The 25,010-nt window shown below is 32.0% G+C and overlaps 1 protein-coding gene across 1 annotated transcript in view; it reads left to right on the top strand.

The window, feature by feature from the left end:
• LOC143227920 (cell adhesion molecule Dscam1-like) overlaps positions 1-25,010 on the top strand; it is a 159,748-nt gene that overhangs the window by 27,170 nt on the left and 107,568 nt on the right. The window contains exons 2-3 of the mRNA XM_076459275.1: positions 3,163-3,483; positions 24,014-24,175. Coding sequence (XP_076315390.1) covers positions 3,163-3,483; positions 24,014-24,175 — 483 coding nt within the window. The remainder of the gene's footprint in view (positions 1-3,162; positions 3,484-24,013; positions 24,176-25,010) is intronic.

Here is a 25,010-nt window from a genome sequence, read left to right as displayed (position 1 = left end):
ATACACAGTAACTATTTTAAAGTTTTTGTTGTGTTTCCAAACAATATGTTTTAAACATTCACTATTTTAAAGATTTCAGTGTGTTTTCAAACAATACGTTATACACAGTAACTATTTTTAAGTTTTTGTTGTGTTTCCAAACAATATGTTTTAAACATTCACTATTTTAAAGCTTTCAGTGTGTTTTCAAACAATACGTTATACACAGTAACCATTTTAAAGTTTTGTTGTGTTTCCAAACAATATGTTTTAAACATTCACTATTTTAAAGATTTCAGTGTGTTTTCAAACAATACGTTATACACAGTAACCATTTTAAAGTTTTTGTTGTGTTTCCAAACAATATGTTTTAAACATTCACTATTTTAAAGATTTCAGTGTGTTTTCAAACAATACGTTATACACAGTAACCATTTTAAAGTTTTGTTGTGTTTCCAAACAATATGTTTTAAACATTCACTATTTTAAAGATTTCAGTGTGTTTTCAAACAATACGTTATACACAGTAACTATTTTAAAGTTTTGTTGTGTTTCCAAACAATATGTTTTAAACATTCACTATTTTAAAGCTTTCAGTGTGTTTTCAAACAATACGTTATACACAGTAACCATTTTAAAGTTTTGTTGTGTTTCCAAACAATATGTTTTAAACATTCACTATTTTAAAGCTTTCAGTGTGTTTTCAAACAACACGTTATACACAGTAACTATTTTAAGTTTTGTTGTGTTTCCAAACAATATGTTTTAAACATTCACTATTTTAAAGATTTCAGTGTGTTTTCAAACAATACGTTATACACAGTAACCATTTTAAAGTTTTTGTTGTGTTTCCAAACAATATGTTTTAAACATTCACTATTCTAAAGATTTCAGTGTGTTTTCAAACAATACGTTATACACAGTAACTATTTTAAAGTTTTTGTTGTGTTTCCAAACAATATGTTTTAAACATTCACTATTTTAAAGATTTCAGTGTGTTTTCAAACAATACGTTATACACAGTAACCATTTTAAAGTTTTGTTGTGTTTCCAAACAATATGTTTTAAACATTCACTATTTTAAAGATTTCAGTGTGTTTTCAAACAATACGTTATACACAGTAACCATTTTAAAGTTTTTGTTGTGTTTCCAAACAATATGTTTTAAACATTCACTATTTTAAAGATTTCAGTGTGTTTTCAAACAATACGTTATACACAGTAACTATTTTAAAGTTTTTGTTGTGTTTCCAAACAATATGTTTTAAACATTCAGTATTTTAAAGCTTTCAGTGTGTTTTCAAACAATACGCTATACACAGTAACCATTTTAAAGTTTTTGTTGTGTTTCCAAACAATATGTTTTAAACATTCAGTATTTTAAAGCTTTCAGTGTGTTTTCAAACAATACGTTATACACAGTAACTATTTTAAACTTTTGGTGTGTTTCTAAACAATATGTTTTAAACATTCACTATTTTAAAGCTTTCAGTGTGTTTTAACACAATATTTTTTACACATTAACAATTTTAAAGTTTTCAGTGGTTTTAAACAATATGTTATACACGTTAACTATTTTAATGTTTTTAGTGTTTTTAAACAATATGTTATACATGTTAACTATTTTAATGTTTTTAAACAATGTTTTTTACCCGGTAACTATTTTAATGTTTTTAGTGTTTTTAAACAATATGTTTTACCCGGTAACTATTTTACTGTTTTTAAACAATATGTTTTACCCGGTAACTTTTACTCCAGTGCTTACAGGTTCTAAAAATCGTATATTTCACCTCAAACCTCTTGCATGTCATCCCACCTTCAGTTTCGACAAATACACGTTTATCAGAGTGATGAATATTTTTCAATGGTGAAGGTTTCGTGCAGAAATAAGGCACATGAAGAATAAATTTATTCGTCTTGCCAAGAATATTTTATATATTCTGATGGATATGTTTGAGGATGACTGAACTGAATATACTTATTTGTTCTCAGATGATTTTTTCGGTTCGGTAATATTACAGAATTACCATATGGAAAAAAAAATGAAAGTTTTAATAATATCTCAATGTATTTATTGAATTGGTACTCAGAAATCCAAAACTTAATTGTTTGAGATGAAAGTTAGATTGACAACTTTAGTTCAGCTGTTTAAGTTGAATGTTGCTACGGCATGCTAAGTTTAGACGTTTAGAATGAAAGTTTGTTAGCGTGAAAACATTTATTTAGTTGTTTTGACTGAAGGTGTCACTATTTATGGTAAATCTAATTGCACGAAAATACGTAGCAGTTAGTTATTCATCTATATACTGACCGTGCGTCTGGATTAATTAAAGTAGCCAATGCTAAGGTAATTTGAATGACATTATTTGTTAAGATTTCTTCTAATGATGTTTGAGCTTCCTGCTAGCTCTACATTAAACCTGAACGTCGTCAGAGAACAGAGGTGTTACGTTAAGCCTAAAAGTCTTCAGAGAACCTGGGTATTACACTAAGACTAAAAATCGTCAGAGATGTCGTATGTTGTGTTAAGCCTAAAAGTCTTCAGTGAATCCCGTTGTTACGTTAAGCCTAAAAGTCGTCAGAAAATACGGACGCAAAGAGATTATTATAATGAACACCGCACCCTAACTGCGATGACGTTAAAGAGAAGAAATATAATTTTTATTTGGACACTTCTTTTCGCCGTAGAAATGTTTTCTTGTTAATGACAGTGATTTTGAGCTATTTGAAATATTACTTGTGGTAATGCTGATTTTTTTATGTTACCATAATGTTCAAGACGATAAAATAAATACAAGTCAGAAAAAGACATAGGAAAAACATTTTCAATTTGATAATGTTTGAATAGCAAATATCATAAAAATATTTTAGCGGCCCAAAATAATGAACTGTCTTTTTTTTGGATGGTGGAGTATATATTTTACATATTTTTTTCTTCTGCTTAGTTGAACTTATACATTTTTTTTATATTTCTAGCAGATGCGCTTGGTAACTACCATGTTAGTTAATTATAAACCTATTGCCTGTTTTTGAAAACGCAGCAGAAAATATAATTGCTATCATTTTCAGATTTTGGGAAGAAATTTAAGATTATTAAATTCTAATTTTAAGCCTTTTCGGGAAAGTTTGACCATGCCATTTATATAAATTAATATTTAGCCCCCTATTTGTTGTTATTTTTAGATGTATCATCATCTCCTAACTACAGTGCTCCTAAGATTAGTTTGGAATCTTCCCCAAAGGTGGCGTTCCTCAACTCTACGGGGACGTCTCTTCATTGCTCTGCTACTGGAAACCCTGCTCCGGACATTTATTGGGTTTTAACGGATGGTTCGAGGGTCACAGACCTTCCCGGACTTCGAATTTCCTTGCCTAATGGAACTCTAATGTTTCTACCGTTTCGGTCAGACACCTACCGTCAGGACGTTCATTCTACCATTTACCGCTGTGTGGCGTCTAACCTTCTGGGGAAAGTAGGTAGTAGGAGTATTGGGGTTAGGGCAGGTAAGCCTACTTTCGAAGTGAAATAATTAAGTTTTCAGCACGTAACTTGTATTATCTAAACACATAAAGAATGTTTACAAAAATAAAAATGAACCCAGACTCTCTACAGCGGATTACATTAAAAAATTTAAAAACAGAAAACTCATAACAGAGTACCATCAGAAGCGACTTGTTTTCTCCTGGTAATTATCTAACACTTTAGAATTTTAACCAGATAATCCATACTGATACGCAGTACTTTAAGTATGTTATATTAAAACGATTTGGAATTTACAAATCAACAAAACACTTGGTAACTAGAGCTGATGTAAAGCCGCGGTGGAAACGAATGTATAAGAACTACATTTTAACACTGTTTGGCGTTTCGTGAGTAGTGTGAGGCCAGATAAAACTGATCGCTTTTGGGAGGGGTATCTAGCAAAATATTCATACTTTCAGATCATAAACATATGTCCAAGCTAGGGATATTTCTAGTATTTAATTTGCATTACAAAAACAGGGGGAATATTAATCAATTTGGGGCACTGGTTAATCCAGAAAGAGACCTGCAACAAGTCTTACTCCAGATGTGGTAAGCAAAGTACGACGTCTTTTAACAGGGTGCAATCCACGAATACAAAGGTCAGTAGCAAAAATCATAACTGTTAATCAGTGCTGATGTATTATGTAACTACCGACATTTTACCTGGCTCTGCATGGGCAGGTGGTTAAGACACTCGACCCGTAATCTGATAGTCGCAGGTTCGAATCCCCTTCGCATTAACCATGCTCGTCCTTTCAGCCGATCCCACTATTTGTTGATAAAAGAGTAACCTAAGAGTTGGCGGTGGGTGATGATGACTAGCTGCCTTCCCTCTAGTCTCTTACATTGCAAAATTAGGGACGGCTAGCGCAGATAACCCTCGTGTAGCTTTGCGCAAAATTCAAAACAAACCAAACCAAAACCGAATTTCATCTGTTGATCAGTACTGATGTATTCTGTAACTACCTGCATTTTACGAATCAATAAGTGTTACTTCAGCCACTGTTACGTTACTTGTTCATGATGTTTTGAAGTGAAAACATTTAAAACTTGAACCAGCCATGAAAATGTTTGAAACCTGAAAATTAATATAGAAAAAGTTAAAACTTATTTCAATCATGATAACTCACGTGATCACTGAAGTGTTTCAGTAATTTGTAAGAATATTTACATGTATTTAATATTCAACAATCAATCAAACCAAAGCAAATTTTAAATTCAATAATCAGTCAAACCGTGACTAATTTTATTTTCAATAATCACTATAGAAACAAAATCAAATCAATTATCATAAATCTACACAAACCGTGATCTTATAGAGCTTGTTGCTAAATTCAAATGTACACCTCGATAGCCGTTGTTTCTGTAGGTGGAACAAACATACAATAAGGTAAAAATATCCGGTCCAGAGATAAGGCTATTTCCAAACAAAGTTTGGCCCTACGAAAATGAATCAAGATATTTCTGACACGGTAATTAATTACAGTCGGTCTCCTTTATCTATTCCATTTGCATACAAATATGTCTGTGTTTTAAACGACTATTTTAGATCGTTCGTAAAATAAGCTAAGTTCGTTTATATCACTCTGAAGTTTATAATTAAATTAGATTCATAAAACTGATATTGTATTTATTGATTAGTTTGGATAGATTACTAAAGTTTTGGACAATACAGTGAAATATCAGACTGCCGATAAGTTTCAAAACTCAAGGACTTGTACACTAATATTTAATAAAATTATTAATAAATAACTAATTATTAATCATTTCATATTTTCATTGTTTTAAAATCACAGACACACATAAATAACACTTTAATAAATTATTTGGTTCTTTGTTAATATAGTCTGTTCTACCAGACAACCCTGGACTTAGAAAAACCAAACATTGGAAGCTAATAATCGTGTGCTCGAAATTATAAGGAGTTAGTTTCATTAAAATCAAAAAAGAAATCATATAAGAAAGCACTAGAAACGAAACGTGAACCTTCACATAATTACTTTTATTTATAGTTTGTTTTTTGGATTTTGCACAAAGCTACTCGAGGGCTATCTGTGCTAGCCGTCCCGAATTTAGCAGTGTAAGACTAGTGGGAAGGCAGCTAATTATCACCACCCACCGCCAACTCTTGGGCTAGTCTTTTACCAATGAATAGTGGGGTTGACTGTCACATTATAACGCTCCACGACTGAAAGGGCGAGTATGTTTGGTGCGACCGCGATTCGAACCCGCGACCCTCAGATTACGAGTCGAACGCCTTAACCCACCAGGCCATGCCGGGCCGTTTTATTTACAGAAAACCTGCAATAATATATTCGTTTTCATCCATGGCACGTGCTGACCCACAGAACGGTACTGCAATTGGTTTCTGTTCCTTTGCGTGTGTTTTAAGTGAAACCTTATAACTTATAGCGACGTCGTGTCTTAACCGAGTTGAAATTTAGTTACAGTTTTGGACTCAAGACCCTTTCAGTTAATGTATAGGATCACACCTAAGGTCTCATAAATTAATTTATTCAAGTCCTGTCGAAAATAATTTCAAGTGCCACAACATATTGTTAGGTTTTTGTAACAAATAAAGAAACTCGACACATTGTTGTGTTTATGTAACAATACGGCATATTGTTAGGTTTTTGTAACAAATAAAGAAACTCAGGACACATTGTTGTGTTTATGTCACAAATAAAGAAACTCAGGACACATTATTGTCTTTATGTAACAAATAAAGAAACTCAGGACAGACTGCTGTGTTTTTGTAACAAATAAAGAAACTCAGGACACATTGTTGTGTTTATGTCACAAATAAAGAAACTCAGGACACATTATTGTCTTTATGTAACAAATAAAGAAACTCAGGACAGACTGCTGTGTTTTTGTAACAAATAAAGAAACTCAGGACACATTATTGTCTTCATGTAACAAATAAAGAAACCCAGGAAACACTGCTGTGTTTTTGTAACAAATAAAGAAACTCAGGACACATTGTTGTGTTTTTGTAACAAATAAAGAAACTCAGGACACATTGTTGTGTTTTGTAACAAGTAAAGAAACTCAGGACACATTGTTGTGTTTATGTAACAAATAAAGAAACTCAGGACACATTGTTGTGTTTATGTAACAAATAAAGAAACTCAGGACACATTGTTGTGTTTATGTAACAAATAAAGAAACTCAGGACACACTGTTGTGTTTATGTAACAAATAAAGAAACTCAGGACACATTGTTGTGTTTATGTAACAAATAAAGAAACTCAGGACACATTGTTGTGTTTTTGTAACAAATAAAGAAACTCAGAACACATTGTTGTGTTTATGTAACAAATAAAGAAACTCAGGACACATTGTTGTGTTTATGTAACAAATAAAGAAACTCAGGACACATTGTTGTGTTTATGTAACAAATAAAGAAACTCAGGACACACTGTTGTGTTTATGTAAAAAATAAAGAAACTCAGGACACACTGTTGTGTTTATGTAACAAATAGAGAAACTCAGGACACATTGTTGTGTTTATGTAACAAATAAAGAAACTCAGGACACATTGTTGTGTTTATGTAACAAATAGAGAAACTCAGGACACATTGTTGTGTTTATGTAACAAATAGAGAAACTCAGGACAGACTGTTGTGTTTATGTAACAAATAGAGAAACTCAGGACACATTGTTGTGTTTATGTAACAAATAGAGAAACTCGGGACACATTGTTGTGTTTATGTAACAAATAAAGAAACTCAGGACACACTGTTGTGTTTATGTAACAAATAGAGAAACTCGGGACACATTGTTGTGTTTATGTAACAAATAGAGAAACTCAGGACACATTGTTGTGTTTATGTAACAAATAAAGAAACTCAGGACACACTGTTGTGTTTATGTAACAAATAGAGAAACTCAGGACACATTGTTGTGTTTATGTAACAAATAGAGAAACTCGGGACACATTGTTGTGTTTATGTAACAAATAAAGAAACTCAGGACACACTGTTGTGTTTATGTAACAAATAGAGAAACTCAGGACACATTGTTGTGTTTATGTAACAAATAGAGAAACTCAGGACACATTGTTGTGTTTATGTAACAAATAAAGAAACTCAGGACACATTGTTGTGTTTATGTAACAAATAGAGAAACTCAGGACACACGGTTGTGTTTATGTAACAAATAAAGAAACTCAGGACACATTGTTGTGTTTATATAACAAATAAAGAAACTCAGGACACATTGTTGTGTTTATGTAACATATTTCTGGCACTAGACAGCCAGTAAACAAAAATCAATGTTGGCAGTGTTTGAATTCTTAACTACCTACATAACGTTACTTCAAAACTCTAAAGTGAAACTTCACATTTCAGAAAGTTATAATTAAAACTTGTGAACATTCATATTTCACCAAGAACCCAGAATATTAGCAACGTATATTTAATGTTTTACAAGTTTTATACACATAACATGTTTGTGTGTGTGTGGGTTAACTTAGTTCGGAGAGCAAATTATTAAATAAAGCTGCGCAAGGTACGAAGCTGGCACGGGTTGATAACGTAAGCGAACTCGTGTCTGTAAAGATAAGACTCGTTGTGGCTCCAATAAACAATATTACAGCGATGGTTAATAGTTCTCCAGAAAGTGATCTGAGACCATGTAACGAGAGAACCTTCTATCTATAAACAATATTACCACACAGCGATGGTTAATAGTTCTCCAGAAAGTGATCTGAGACCATGTAACGAGAGAACCTTCTATCTATAAACAATATTACCACACAGCGACGGTTAACAGTTCTCCAGAAAGTGATCTGAGACCATGTAACGAGAGAACCTTCTATCTATAAACAATATTACCACACAGCGATGGTTAACAGTTCTCCAGAAAGTGATCTGAGACCATGTAACGAGAGAACCTTCTATCTATAAACAATATTACCACACAGCGATGGTTAATAGTTCTCCAGAAAGTGATCTGAGACCATGTAACGAGAGAACCTTCTATCTATAAACAATATTACCACACAGCGATGGTTAACAGTTCTCCAGAAAGTGATCTGAGACCATGTAACGAGAGAACCTTCTATCTATAAACAATATTACCACACAGCGATGGTTAATAGTTCTCCAGAAAGTGATCTGAGACCATGTAACGAGAGAACCTTCTATCTATAAACAATATTACCACACAGCGATGGTTAACAGTTCTCCAGAAAGTGATCTGAGACCATGTAACGAGAGAACCTTCTATCTATAAACAATATTACCACACAGCGACGGTTAATAGTTCTCCAGAAAGTGATCTGAGACCATGTAACGAGAGAACCTTCTATCTATAAACAATATTACCACACAGCGACGGTTAATAGTTCTCCAGAAAGTGATCTGAGACCATGTAACGAGAGAACCTTCTATCTATAAACAATATTACCACACAGCGATGGTTAACAGTTCTCCAGTATAAAGACAGTAACATTCATATGTTGTATTTATATTATTAACCAGTATGAAGACAGTAACATTCATACGTTATATTTATATTATTAACCAGTATGAAGACAGTAACACTCATACGTTGTATTTATATTATTAACCAGTATGAAGAGAGTAACATTCATACGTTGTATTTATATTATAAACCAGTATGAAGACAGTAACATTCATACGTTGTATTTATATTATTAACCAGTATGAAGAGAGTAACATTCATACATTGTATTTATATTATTAACCAGTATGAAGACAGTAACATTCATACATTGTATTTATATTATTAACCAGTATGAAGACAGTAACATTCATACGTTATATTTATATTATTAACCAGTATGAAGACAGTAACATTCATACGTTATATTTATATTATTAACCAGTATGAAGACAGTAACATTCATACGTTATATTTATATTATTAACCAGTATGAAGACAGTAACATTCATACGTTGTATTTATATTATTAACCAGTATGAAGACAGTAACATTCATACGTTGTATTTATATTATTAACCAGTATGAAGACAGTAACATTCATATGTTGTATTTATATTATTAACCAGTATGAAGACAGTAACATTCATATGTTGTATTTATATTATTAACCAGTATGAAGACAGTAATATTCATACGTTATATTTATATTATTAACCAGTATGAAGACAGTAACATTCATACGTTATATTTATATTATTAACCAGTATGAAGACAGTAACATTCATACGTTATATTTATATTATTAACCAGTATGAAGACAGAACCATTCATACGTTATATTTATATTATTAACCAGTATGAAGACAGTAACATTCATATGTTGTATTTATATGATTAACCAGTATTGAGTCAGTAACATTAATACGTTTTATTTAAACTAATAACCAGTATTGAGCGAGTAACATTAATATGTTTTATTTAAACTACCAACCAGTATTGAGCGAGTAACATTAATATGTTTTATTTAAACTTTTAACCAGTATCGAGTGAGTAACATTAATATGTTTTATTTAAACTACTAACCAGTATTGAGCGGGTAACATTAATACGTTTTATTTAAACTAATAACCAGTATTGAGCCAGTAACATTAATACGTTTTATTTAAACTACTAACCAGTATTGAGCGAGTAACATTAATATGTTTTATTTAAACTACTAACCAGTATTGAGAGGGTAACATTAATACGTTTTATTTAAACTAATAACCAGTATTGAGCGAGTAACATTAATACGTTTTATTTAAACTACAAACCTGTATTGAGCCAGTAACATTAATACGTTTTATTTAAACTAATAACCAGTATTGAGCGAGTAACATTAATACGTTTTATTTAAACTACAAACCTGTATTGAGCCAGTAACATTAATATGTTTTATTTATACTATTAACCACTGTGAAGCCAGACTTTAATATGTTTATTTAATACTATTAACCACTATGGAGCCAGTAACATTAATATGTTTATTTATACTATTAACCACTATGGAGCCAGTAACAGTAATATGTTTATTTATACTATTAGCTAATAAAATGAAGCTATCGATGTTAATATATTTTATTTAATCTGTTATATCAATGTTTTTTTCCTGGTTGCTCAGCGGAAATTACATGATGGAGGTTTATACCCCAGGTGGCGCTGAGAGGCGATATTAATGTTTTCTAATTGAAGTTATGATATAACGTACGGTAGATGTAATATTAAACTGTTCTATAAGTGTTACATACCAGTTAGGTGATTTTAACATTAAATATTTCTACAAATGGTATATTCTACAAATATGAATTAGGTGACACCAAACAGTTTTAAGAATTTTCTGGTTGTTACATAATAAAACTTTCTGAAGTTATACAGTTACTTATAGTTTCTACAGTGTAGTAGTAACATAGATATTTACATGAGTTACACTAGTAACTTAAGGTTCTACAGTGTAGAAGTAACATAGTATATTTACACGAGTTACACCAGTAACTTAAGGTTCTACAGTGTAGAAGTAACATAGTATATTTACACCAGTTACACCAGTAACTTAAGGTTCTACAGTGTAGTAGTAACATAGATATTTACACCAGTTACACCAGTAACTTAAGGTTCTACAGTGTAGTTGTAACATAGATATTTACACGAGTTACACCAGTAACTTAAGGTTCTACAGTGTAGAAGTAACATAGATATTTAGACGAGTTACACCAGTAACTTAAGGTTCTACAGTGTAGAAGTAACATAGATATTTAGACGAGTTACACCAGTAACTTAAGGTTCTACAGTGTAGAAGTAACATAGATATTTAGACGAGTTACACCAGCAACTTAAGGTTCTACAGTGTAGAAGTAACATAGATATTTACACCAGTTACACTAGTAACTTAAGGTTCTACAGTGTAGAAGTAACATAGATATTTACACCAGTTACACCAGTAACTTAAGGTTCTACAGTGTAGTAGTAACATAGATATTTACACCAGTTACACCAGTAACTTAAGGTTCTGCAGTGTAGTAGTAACATAGATATTTACACCAGTAACTTAAGGTTCTACAGTGTAGTAGTAACATAGAGGTTTACACCAGTTACCCAAGCAACATAATGTTCTACAGTTTAGGTAATTCCTATTAGACCTGTTGTTAATTTATTTTAAACACAAGAAAGCAGTAACAATATTGTGTGCTATGTTTACGTGTGTGTATTTTGTTTTTTCAACTTCATGCGCTCGTCACTGTTTGTATTTCGTTCTGTAAGTTGTCTGTTTTAATCCATTATTTTTTTGTACAAAGTTGTTTTTGTTAATAGTCAGTTTCTTTCTGATATGTTTCGTTTCTAATGTCTCTATTTTTTCATGTTAGTCTGTTCGTTTACACTGGTTTTCTTATGACACGTTTGTTTTGTCTGTTAATCTTTTCTACAATATATTTTGATATATGCGCCCTTTGTAGGTACTAAGAATATTTTTCTCGTGTCACGTTGTCTTTGTTAATTTTAAATTTTCTTCGTCTGTTTCATTTTTTTATTGGAAAATTTATTTTCACTTGTTACTAACTGTTTTTTTTTCCTTTTAAAAATTGTTTTTTGTTGTTTGTGAGGAAGTAGGATAACAGAATTGTCTCCAGTGGGGAAAACTCGAAACGAAATCATATAAGAAACGAACGTAAGGATATTTTTAAATGTTTTTTTTATCCTGTGGAAGTTAAGCGTATGTGGTATAATGGGAAAGCTAAAGATAGAGTGCTTCGAAAAAAACAACTTTCTGCTAATTACTGTGAAGAAGAATGTTGGGAATTGTTTGAAATTAACCATTTAGATGTTTACGTGAGCAAGAAAAGGTCGATCGACATAAACATACATAACTAATATTTTTATCCTAAGATTTACATACACCGTCTACAGTATATAGTTTCTGTTTCAGCCGAAATTTTTGCAACGCTGTTTTTATGTTCTACCGTATTCTGACACCCCCATGGGAAAGTGGTGTGTCTGCGAACTCACAACTCTAGATACACGGGTTTCGATACACGTGGTGGGCAAGGCGCAGGTAGCCAATTGTGTAGCTTTCTTCTTAATTCGAAATCAAACCAAACTCTGAAGAAACGTGGTTGAAACTATTCAGTTTTTTTGTTGTTTTTTTAAATGCAAGCTGTAAAACGACAAAATAAAGGAACTTGAATTCTAGTTTTCTATCGAGGTTACGTTAATGTCAAGGTGTCGTCTGTCTTTAACAAGTAGGTATCTCTACCCTAAAATGCTGTCAAAATATTTTAAAAAATAGTTTTACTTTGAAAGTTACCCTAATTTTTTGTGCGTGTGTAAAAGAAAAGCATTCATGTAAATATTTTACATATTAAAGTGACCTCTCACCTCTCAGTAGTCCCGCTACAGAAACCTAAATCTGTAAACAGGTTTCTCAAATCTAGTAAACTTATTGATCGGTTAAAGCAATTTCCATCGATAGATTTTTATTATATCCTGCTGTTTAAAAAACACTGACTTCCGGTATCGAGAAAATTACAAATATCAAAATGAACAAAACAGAAATGTAACCATATCCATTGGAAGACTGTCCTTTCAACTTCCATCTTCCATCAAGCAAGACACGCTTCCTAGTTTCTCTTAAAGCTAATATAAAACGTTTTATGTGTTCACGTGCGTGGAGATTTTATGCCAGCTGAAGGATGTCGATCAGAAATATATAGATTCAAGTAAAGAAAAACTTTTTAAACAAAGAAATAAATCTAGCCATGGTTAATATCAATCCCTCAAAAATAATACAAACGATATATTTGAATTAAGCACAAAGCTACGCAATGGGCTATCTGTGCTCTGCCCACCACGGGCATCGAAACCCGGATTTTAGCGTTGTAAGTCCGCAGACAATAAAGTGTGTGTGTGTGTTTTCTTATAGCAAAGTCACATAGGGCTATCTGCTGAGCCCACCGAGGGGGATCGAACCACTGATTTTAGCGTTGAAAATCCCGAGAGTTACCGCTGTACTAGCGGGGGACGATAATACAACCGACATGGTAAGGAAGGTATTTCCATCATGACTATATTCTAACAGAGACACACAGTGTAGTAGAATGATAACAGATAAAACACTATACGATAAACTCTTTTGTGATTGGACAGTTTCAAAATATTGCTCTGTGTTAATTATTACATTACATAGGATTTATGGAAATACCATTGTTTTTGATGGACTGAAATTAGCGATTCTTGGGTTACTTCTTTTTCTGTTTTACTTGTTTCAATAGACATAGAACAGTTCTGTTTATAACCAAGTTATAAATATAATGAGGTTCTAACCTATTTATCTATTCGTGATGATGAGAAACCTACTTGAAGTTAAAGTGTATATCAAGGCAGTTAGTTGGTGTGGGTACTAAAATAGAGACCAACCTTTCGACTTTCGTAGATCATCCTCATACCAGCCGTCTATAGATAAATATTTATCGATTATTGATTGATCATTCCTAATCTATTTCACCCTGTACTTAATCTTTTTAAATGAACACCAAACTTCTGTAAGAAAGCTAACTTCAAGGGGTAATGATAACATCCCCTACTCCATAATTATGATTTCTTAAGTTACTACTAGGTGTTAACAATACTTATAAAAGCGTATATTCAGTTTAAGACTATGTCACCTCAGTATAATTTGTTCTTACCGTTGTTTTAGTTTTTCAGTTATCGTGTAATAAAAATGAAGAAAGAAAAACAAATTCAAACTTTTTTCCATACAATTTACAGACATTTCTAGAACTTATGACTCAGTCATTACATAGACATTGTTATAAAAGAAAACATTGCATGGTATTGTAAAGTTATGATGACCTATAGGGGAGATATTAAAATTATTTCGATGAACAATACGACCTAATCCGACATAGACAGTGCTGCCACCTGCCTGATAAATAATACTGATAGAAGTTACGGACTACGTTCAAAGTACTTAGAATAAGACTTAACATAGAAAAATGTCATGTTGCGTTATAACAACTCATTTTCATTACTGCCTAAATATGTTAAAGGTACTTAGGTAATATATTAATAACCCAGAAAGTTTTAATTATCTTTCAGATATACGTAATGCTGACGTCAGATTTTGTTCATCTAGCCATTTATCAGTTTTAAAACTCACTGAATTTGATTGGTTTTGGTTTTCTTGACCACAAGACTACACATTGTGCTATTTGTTCTCTGTTAACCGTTGGAAATCGAATCCTAGATTTTAATATGTGTGTCTGTAAATTTATTGTTCACTCAAAAGGGGAACAACTGGTGTAAGGGTTCTGGTTTCCTCCTGCTACTTTACAAGTATATTGTGATTATAGGGGAACATTTGGTTTAACAGTTTCTGGTTTCCTCCTGCTACATTACAAGTATATTGAGATTATAGGGGAACATTTGGTTTAACAGTTTTTGGTTTCCTCCTGCTACATTACAAGTATATTAAGATTATAGGGGGACATTTAGTTTAACAGTTTCTGGTTTCCTTCTGCTACATTACAAGTATATTGAGATTATAGGGGAACATTTAGTTTAACAGTTTCTGGTTTCCTCCTGTTACTTTACAAGTATATTGAGATTATAGGGGAACATTTGGTTTAACAGTTTCTGGTTTCCTCCTGTTACTTTACAAGTATATTGAGATTATAGGGGGACATTTGGTTTAACAGTTTCTGGTTTCCTCCTGCTACATTACAAGTATATTGTGATTATAGGGGACATTTGGTTTAACAGTTTCTGGTTTCCTCCTGCTACTTTACAAGTATATTGTGATTATAGGGGGACATTTGGTTTAACACTTTCTGGTTTCCTCCTGCTACTTTACAAGTATATTGAGATTATAGGGGGACATTTGGTTTAACAGTTTCTGGTTTCCTCCTGCTACTTTACAAGTATATTGAGATTATATGGGAACATTTTGTTTAACAGTTCCTGGTTTCCTCCTGTTACTTTACAAGTATATTATGATTATAGGGGGACATTTGGTTTAACAGTTTCTGGTTTCCTCCTGTTACTTTACAAGTATATTGAGATTATAGGGGGACATTTAGTTTAACAGTTTCTGGTTTCCTTCTGCTACATTACAAGTATATTGAGATTATAGGGGAACATTTGGTTTAACAGTTTCTGGTTTCCTCCTGTTACTTTACAAGTATATTGAGATTATAGGGGGACATTTGGTTTAACAGTTTCTGGTTTCCTCCTGCTACATTACAAGTATATTGTGATTATAGGGGGACATTTGGTTTAACAGTTTCTGGTTTCCTCCTGCTACATTACAAGTATATTGTGATTATAGGGGACATTTGGTTTAACAGTTTCTGGTTTCCTCCTGCTACTTTACAAGTATATTGTGATTATAGGGGGATATTTGGTTTAACACTTTCTGGTTTCCTCCTGCTACTTTACAAGTATATTGAGATTATAGGGGGACATTAGGTTTAGCAGTTTCTGGTTTCCTCCTGCTACTTTACAAGTATATTGAGATTATAGGGAAACATTTGGTTTAACAGTTTCTAGTTTCCTCCTGTTACTTTACAAGTATATTGAGATTATAGGGTAACATTTGGTTTAACAGTTTCTGGTTTCCTCCTGCTACTTTACAAGTATATTATAATTATAGGGGACATTTAGTTTAACAGTTTCTGGTTTCCTACTGCTACATTTCAAGTATATTGAGATTATAGGGGAACATTTGGTTTAACAGTTTCTGGTTTCCTTTTGCTACATTACAAGTATATTGAGATTATAGGGGAACATTTAGTTTAACAGTTTCTGGTTTCCTCCTGGTACTTTACAAGTATATTATGATTATAGGGGGACATTTGGTTTAACAGTTTCTGGTTTCCTTCTGCTACATTACAAGTATATTGAGATTATAGGGGAACATTTGGTTTAACAGTTTCTGGTTTCCTCCTGTTACTTTACAAGTGTATTGAGATTATAGGGGAACATTTGGTTTAACAGTTTCTGGTTTCCTCCTGCTACTTTACAAGTATATTATGATTATAGGGGGACATTTGGTTTAACAGTTTCTGGTTTCTTCCTGCTACATTACAAGTATATTGAGATTATAGGGAAACATTTAGTTTAACAGTTTCTGGTTTCCTCCTGTTACTTTACAAGTATACTGGAGTTACTAGTGTAATAGGTTCTGGTTTGGGATTATGGAGGAAACATGATACCGAAAAGGATTATACTTTATAAAGTGTTCATCCAAGATGTGAATGTCACCTCAGAGAACCAACTTTTATTGAAGTTAGAGATGGGCATAGTAGAGGGACTTCGGAAAACAACAACAAAAACAGCTGTCACTAGAGGTGTTACATAAATTACATGTATTTCTGTAAAACATGCCATCATCTGTTCTGGACATTGTCCACTGACCCTCCCAGTACTCTTTACACTTTTATATACTTTTCTGGTCTGGTATTTTTGGAAGGAAAGGGTACACAAGCAGTGTGTGCTTCCGAGAGAATAACGCATCTATAACATCATTTTTAAATGCTCTCTACTATCTCCATGTTTTTGTACCAAAACTGAAACTTAATGATTACGTAAGTACCTCAGAACACAAATGTTGCCTCTTTGCGCTTGCGTTACGAATTAAGGCTGCAGGAAAAACAAACAATTATCGCTTACCCTGTAGCACTTAAGAAAAAACCTTTAAAAATATCCACGTTAAACGTATACAAATAGGTTAGGAATGAAGGGAAAATATATTCAGATAAATAAAAATGTTCATACCGGACTGCGGATCTGGTTACAGGACACCAATGTTGTATCCACAGCGTTGGTGTTGGCGTACTGTAATAAAAAATAAAAGTGATCTCTGCACTTTAGAGCTGTAAAAATAATCCAAGGGTTGGTGGTGGTTGTCATTGACTAGCTTCCTTCCCTCTGGTTGAAGAGTGATCACATATACATTATTTTTTGTGTCAAGTATATATCTTTGCATGTGATTATCCGATACATTAGCTAGGTACCGGTGTCTTAACTCGTGTGAAATAAACCAAACAAGAGGGAATCCTAAATAGCCGCGGCACTTGAAAGTCCTTTAGGGAGGATTAAAATAAATTAATATATGGCACCTTTGTTTCCCTTTTTATTAGCTATATTATTTGAAAACATGAAACATGCGATTACCCAACTCGATTTTATCAAGAATTTTACAGGCCTATCCACAAATTAATCTACGAGGTCATGAGCTTGATGAAGTACAACCATTGAAAGGGTTTGAGCCCAATACTGTAATTAGATCTTAAATCGACCAAGAAATAATGGGGCTACGAGACAATAAATTTGAAAAACAAAACAAAAACAACCAACTTGAAAGTCATTCTATGAACAGTTCTAACACGGTTAAAAACTTTCACACTGAATTAGAATCAGTTTACACATTAAGTGTTTTTACTCTTATATTTTATATATTAATAAAGGCTTATTGTTTATATAACAACTTACGGAATTAACCACATTAATAAAATGAAGAAAATATACTTCGAATTGTGCCATTAACCATCCAAATTGTACTTTAAATAATTTATACATAGTAAACTTGTAGAAATGCTGTCAACTGGACACTTTATGGTGTGTAATTTTCTAGGTCAAGTCAACTACAGGGTGTTCGGAAAGTCACTGTGCACTTATATATTTATTAACTGACATGTTTCAATATAGAATACAGGAGGTAAATATGAATGACAATTATAAACAATGTTGAAAGTGACCCCCGTTGACATCAATACAGGCCTGGATCCTCCTTATTTTGTTTCTAAACACCGCTATCAGTTGCTGGCTTCAAATAGACTGAATAAAATATGATTACAAAACTGCACAGTGACCTTCCGAACACCCTGTAGAAGATAATGATAACAGATGAGATTGAAGGGGCATAGCTGGTCTACATCTGTCAGTTTCAAATGATACATGTGTCTCTGATTTTGTATCATTAGAAAACAAGGGCTAGAGAGTCTGTTTCATGGTTCATAACATCGATTATATGATAAAAACATAATGAAACAGTACACTATCGACTGAGCTACATTCAACCAGCTTGATGCGCTATTTCTTCCTCAGTTTGGTGACAGAAAAGCTTGTACAGATTAATAACTATAGGTGGCGCTGTGATGAAGAAATGTAAGCAGTTTACGAAGATTTTAATTCATAATGTATTATATTCAACGTTTAGTGATTTAAAAAAAATAGGCCGTGGAGGAGTCGTAACGAATTCCTGTTTAATTTAATGTTCGAAACTACTGGTTCCGAATTACTACAGTATATAGATTTTTTGTAATTATTCGAGTAGGTTAATAAAGCAAAGTTCATGAGCACAAAGACTTTTTTTTTTTTTACAAATTATTCTCGCCATATGGAACCGATTGCGTTCTTAAACTTATCTTCGTAGTAGAATATTGGTGATTCATCACGATGTGGCTGGTATTCTGTGGTGTAAAACTAAAGTTTGACCATGATAAATACGTCAGAGATATTCGTGATGACGAGAAACCCACTTGTAGTGTTGCAAACTCTCGTTGTTAACCCGAAGATGACCCAAGAAAGTCGAAACTTTGTTCTGCACTTTACTTAAAGTGCTAATACCCGTAACCCCCCAGTGGCTCAGCGGTATGCCTGCGGACTTACAATGCTAAAATCCGGGTTTCGATACCTGTGGTGGGCAGGGAGCACAGATAGCCCATTGTGTAGCATGGGGTTTAATTCAAAACAACAACAATACCCATAGCAGCTGTCCCCTGCTAGTACAGCGGTAAGTCTACGGGTTTACTACGCTAAAATCAGGGGTTCAATTCCCCTCCGTGAACTCAGTAGATAGCCCGATGTGGCTTTGCTATACGAGAAAATACACACCCATACCAGCCGTCTTGAGGATACAATTTGGAGCTACGATGGTAAATTAGGGTATGAATTAATAAACACTAGTCTTTTTGTTTTGTTTTTAATAAACGTTATTACAACAGATAACTCAAAGATATTCGTTTTTTTCAACCTGTGTAGTTGCTAATAACAAAGAACAATAACATAAGATATCATGTTTCAAATATAAAGTCCACTTTTTTGTGTTCCGCTTATGAATACGTTGGACTTTGATGCATCGATTTTCAGGAGTATATAGAAAACTGGTGAACAGTTTATATGATCAAAAATGTATTTCAAGGATTCTTTCCTTGTTATCTCGCAGTAACACATGTGTAAACCACAAGAATTATCACACTGATACCCGTGAAAAGGGTAGCCCAGATAAACCATTCTATAGTTTTATTCATAATTACAAACAAACAAATATTAATGTTGTTGTTTTTAAATCACCAAACTGACTACAGTGGACAATAATTCACGTTAAATAATCTAGTTGACATTTAACATCACAATTTTATAAAGAGAAAATAGAGATCTATTATCTTTCCATCAACAGGTTTGAATTCTTTAATTGCATTTTATATAAATAATTTATGCGTTTGTTTGTTGAATTAAACGCACAGCTACTCGAGGGCAAACTGCGCTAGTTATCCCTAATTCTCAAGTTTCATTCTCAATGGTGGGCTAGCGCAGATAGCTCTCCAATAGCTGTGCGTTTAATTCAACAAACAAACGAATAAATTATTTATATAAAACAACGTTCAGAACAACGTAAGAATATTGTAATAAACTGTAGACTAAACTATTCTACTTGAAGTAAGTGTGAATATTGTATTGTTGTTTTGAACAACGTAAGAATGTTGTAATAAGCTGTAGACTATACTATTGTACTTCAAGTAAGTGTGAGTATTGTATTGTTGTTTTGAACAACGTAAGAATATTGTAATAAACTGTAGACTATACTATTCTACTTGAAGTAAGTGTGAGTATTATATTGTTGTTTTGAACAACGTAAGAATATTCTAATAAACTGTAGACTATACTATTGTACTTGAAGTAAGTGTGAGTATTATATTGTTGTTTTGAACAACGTAAGAATGTTGTAATAATCTGTAGACTATACTATTCTACTTGAAATAAGTGTGAGTATTGTATTGTTGTTTTGAACAACGTAAGAATATTGTAATAAACTGTAGACTATACTATTGTACTTGAAGTAAGTGTGAGTATTGTATTGTTGTTTTGAACAACGTAAGAATATTGTAATAAACTGTAGACTATACTATTCTCTTTGAAGTAAGTGTGAATATTGTATTGTTGTTTTGAACAACGTAAGAATATTGTAATAGACTGTAGACTATACTATTCTACTTGAAGTAAGTGTGAGTATTGTACTGTTGTTTTAAACAACGTAAGAATATTGTAATAAACTGTAGACTATACTATTCTACTTAAAGTGTGAGTATTGTATTGTTGTTTTGAACAACGTAAGAATATTGTAATAAACTGTAGACTATACTATTCTACTTGAAGTAAGTGTGAGTATTATATTGTTGTTTTGAACAACGTAAGAATATTGTAATAAACTGTAGACTATACTATTGTACTTGAAGTAAGTGTGAGTATTATATTGTTGTTTTGAACAACGTAAGAATGTTGTAATAATCTGTAGACTATACTATTCTACTTGAAATAAGTGTGAGTATTGTATTGTTGTTTTGAACAACGTAGGAATATTGTAATAAACTGTAGACTATACTATTGTACTTGAAGTAAGTGTGAGTATTGTATTGTTGTTTTGAACAACGTAAGAATATTGTAATAAACTGTAGACTATACTATTCTCTTTGAAGTAAGTGTGAATATTGTATTGTTGTTTTGAACAACGTAAGATTATTGTAATAGACTGTAGACTATACTATTCTACTTGAAGTAAGTGTGAGTATTGTACTGTTGTTTTGAACAACGTAAGAATATTGTAATAAACTGTAGACTATACTATTCTACTTAAAGTGTGAGTATTGTATTGTTGTTTTGAACAACGTAAGAATGTTGTAATAAACTGTAGACTATTCTACTTAAAGTGTGAGTATTGTATTGTTGTTTTGAACAACGTAAGAATATTGTAATAAACTGTAGACTATACTATTGTACTTGAAGTAAGTGTGAGTATTGTATTGTTGTTTTGAACAACGTAAGAATATTGTAATAAACTGTAGACTATACTATTCTACTTGAAGTAAGTGTGAGTATTGTATTGTTGTTTTGAACGACATAAGAATATTGTAATAAACTGTAGACTATACTATTCTACTTGAAGTAAGTGTGAGTATGATATTGTTGTTTTGAACAACGTAAGAATATTGTAATAAACTGTAGACTATACTATTCTACTTGAAGTAAGTGTGGATATTGTATTGTTGTTTTGAACAACGTAAGAATATTGTAATAAACTGTAGACTATACTATTCTACTTGAAGTAAGTGTGAATATTGTATTGTTGTTTTGAACAACGTAAGAATATTGTAATAAACTGTAGACTATACTATTCTACTTCAAGTAAGTGTGAGTATTGTATTGTTGTTTTGAACAACGTAAGAATATTGTAATAAACTGTAGACTGTACTATTGTACTTCAAGTAAGTGTGAGTATTGTATTGTTGTTTTGAACAACGTAAGAATATTGTAATAAACTGTAGACTATACTATTCTATTTAAAGTAAGTTTGAGTATTCTATTGTTGTTTTGAACAACGTAAGAATATTGTAATAAGCTGTAGACTATTCTAGTTAAAGTGTGAGTATTGTATTGTTGTTTTGAACAACGTAAGAATATTGTAATAAGCTGTAGACTATTCTACTTAAAGTGTGAGTATTGTATTGTTGTTTTGAACAACGTAAGAATATTGTAATAAGCTGTAGACTATTCTAGTTAAAGTGTGAGTATTGTATTGTTGTTTTTAACAACGTAAGAATATTGTAATAAGCTGTAGACTATTCTAGTTAAAGTGTGAGTATTGTATTGTTGTTTTGAACAACGTAAGAATATTGTAATAAGCTGTAGACTATTCTAGTTAAAGTGTGAGTATTGTATTGTTGTTTTGAACAACGTAAGAATATTGTAATAAGCTGTAGACTATTCTAGTTAAAGTGTGAGTATTGTATTGTTGTTTTGAACAACGTAAGAATATTGTAATAAGCTGTAGACTATTCTACTTAAAGTGTGAGTATTGTATTGTTGTTTTGAACAACGTAAGAATATTGTAATAAGCTGTAGACTATTCTACTTAAAGTGTGAGTATTGTATTGTTGTTTTGAACAACGTAAGAATATTGTAATAAGCTGTAGACTATTCTAGTTAAAGTGTGAGTATTGTATTGTTGTTTTGAACAACGTAAGAATATTGTAATAAGCTGTAGACTATTCTAGTTAAAGTGTGAGTATTGTATTGTTGTTTTGAACAACGTAAGAATGTTGTAATAAGCTGTAGACTATACTATTCTACTTGAAGTAAGTGTGAATATTGTATTGTTGTTTTGAACAACGTAAGAATATTGTAATAAACTGTAGACTATACTATTCTACTTGAAGTAAGTGTGAGTATTGTATTGTTGTTTTGAGCAACGTAAGAATATTGTAATAAACTGTAGACTATACTATTCTACTTGAAGTAAGTGTGAGTATTGTATTGTTGTTTTGAACAACGTAAGAATATTGTAATAAGCTGTAGACTATTCTAGTTAAAGTGTGAGTATTGTATTGTTGTTTTGAACAACGTAAGAATATTGTAATAAGCTGTAGACTATTCTAGTTAAAGTGTGAGTATTGTATTGTTGTTTTGAACAACGTAAGAATATTGTAATAAGCTGTAGACTATTCTAGTTAAAGTGTGAGTATTGTATTGTTGTTTTGAACAACGTAAGAATATTGTAATAAGCTGTAGACTATTCTAGTTAAAGTGTGAGTATTGTATTGTTGTTTTGAACAACGTAAGAATATTGTAATAAGCTGTAGACTATTCTAGTTAAAATGTGAGTATTGTATTGTTGTTTTGAACAACGTAAGAATATTGTAATAAGCTGTAGACTATTCTAGTTAAAGTGTGAGTATTGTATTGTTGTTTTGAACAACGTAAGAATATTGTAATAAGCTGTAGACTATACTATTCTACTTGAAGTAAGTGTGAGTATTGTATTGTTGTTTTGAACAACGTAAGAATATTGTAATAAGCTGTAGACTATACTATTCTACTTGAAGTAAGTGTGAGTATTGTATTGTTGTTTTGAACAACGTAAGAATATTGTAATAAGCTGTAGACTATTCTACTTAAAGTGTGAGTATTGTATTGTTGTTTTGAACAACGTAAGAATATTGTAATAAACTGTAGACTATTCTAGTTAAAGTGTGAGTTTTGTATTGTTGTTTTGAAAAATGTAAGAATATTGTAATAAACTGTAGAGTATACTATTCTACTTGAAGTAAGTGTAAGTATTGTATTGTTGTTTTGAACAACGTAAGAATATTGTAATAAGCTGTAGACTATTCTACTTAAAGTGTGAGTTTTGTATTGTTGTTTTGAACAACGTAAGAATATTGTAATAAGCTGTAGGCTATTCTACTTAAAGTAAGTTTGAATATTGTATTGTTTGATTTTAACTTTCAGTTGTACTTCAGGATTACGAGGTTCAGGTTTATGATGAGTTTGTTACAAAAGGTAACACCGCTGTCCTCAGATGCTACGTTCCAAGTTACATCAGAGACTACGTCATAGTGACGACATGGGAAAGAGATGATGGTGTTACTATTGTTTCCAATGTGGCAAACGGTGAGCTTGGAAAGTTATGTTATCGTCTCTATAAAATGATTGTTATATTACAGCCACGTGAATGATTTTATGAAGTAACCAGAAGAAGTAGATGAAAACTAAGTAACAGTAATTCTCTGTCTTAAACATTTGGAATTAACAACGTAAAATGTTAGAAAGTAGATTAGATAATCTTAAATCTGTTTATCTGTGTGTCTCTCAATCTTAACTATTTATCTGTTGGTAGTGCTTCTATATAACTTAACTGTCAGTTGATGTCGGAAACTAAGCAGGAAACTCAACACTCAGCACTATACGTAATAGTGTCGTCTTAGGAAGTACTTACCGCGAAGTGTAATTTGAAATTATTCCACTGAGTTCTTATCTCGAGAGAATAAAACATTGAAAAGCCTACACTGTATTGTACTGCGAAGAGTATTTAGTTAAAAGCAGCTTTCACAAGAAGATTAAATTTTGACTTACAGATGTGGGTTTCACAAACAGTTTATGTGGCATTAGTTTGATTTTTATTTGTTCAGTCAAATGAGTAGCCGCATTAACTTGGAGATTTGACCAGTCCTCGTCTGAGAACACAAACTCCATGGAAACAGCTGTTGGGTGTTGTTTTTCTCTTAGGTTTTTGATACATTACGAGTTTGTTTAGGTGAGTCCCGTGATTGTACAGAGAATGTTTCAGTCTTATACACTTGGGAGAAACAAGGAATTCTGTCAGACAGACAGGAAGACAAATTAATAAGTTGAAATGCAGGCAGACAAAGAAAAATAAATGAATGAATAGACAGATGGATATTTATATATATAGACAAACAAATAGATAGTAAGACATTCAGATAAA

The sequence above is a fragment of the Tachypleus tridentatus genome, chromosome 10 (genome assembly GCF_004210375.1).
Source record: "Tachypleus tridentatus isolate NWPU-2018 chromosome 10, ASM421037v1, whole genome shotgun sequence".
Taxonomy (NCBI): Eukaryota; Metazoa; Arthropoda; class Merostomata; order Xiphosura; family Limulidae; genus Tachypleus; species Tachypleus tridentatus.
The sequence above is the reverse complement of the archived record's forward strand: the minus strand, read 5'-3'. Positions and strand labels throughout refer to the sequence as shown.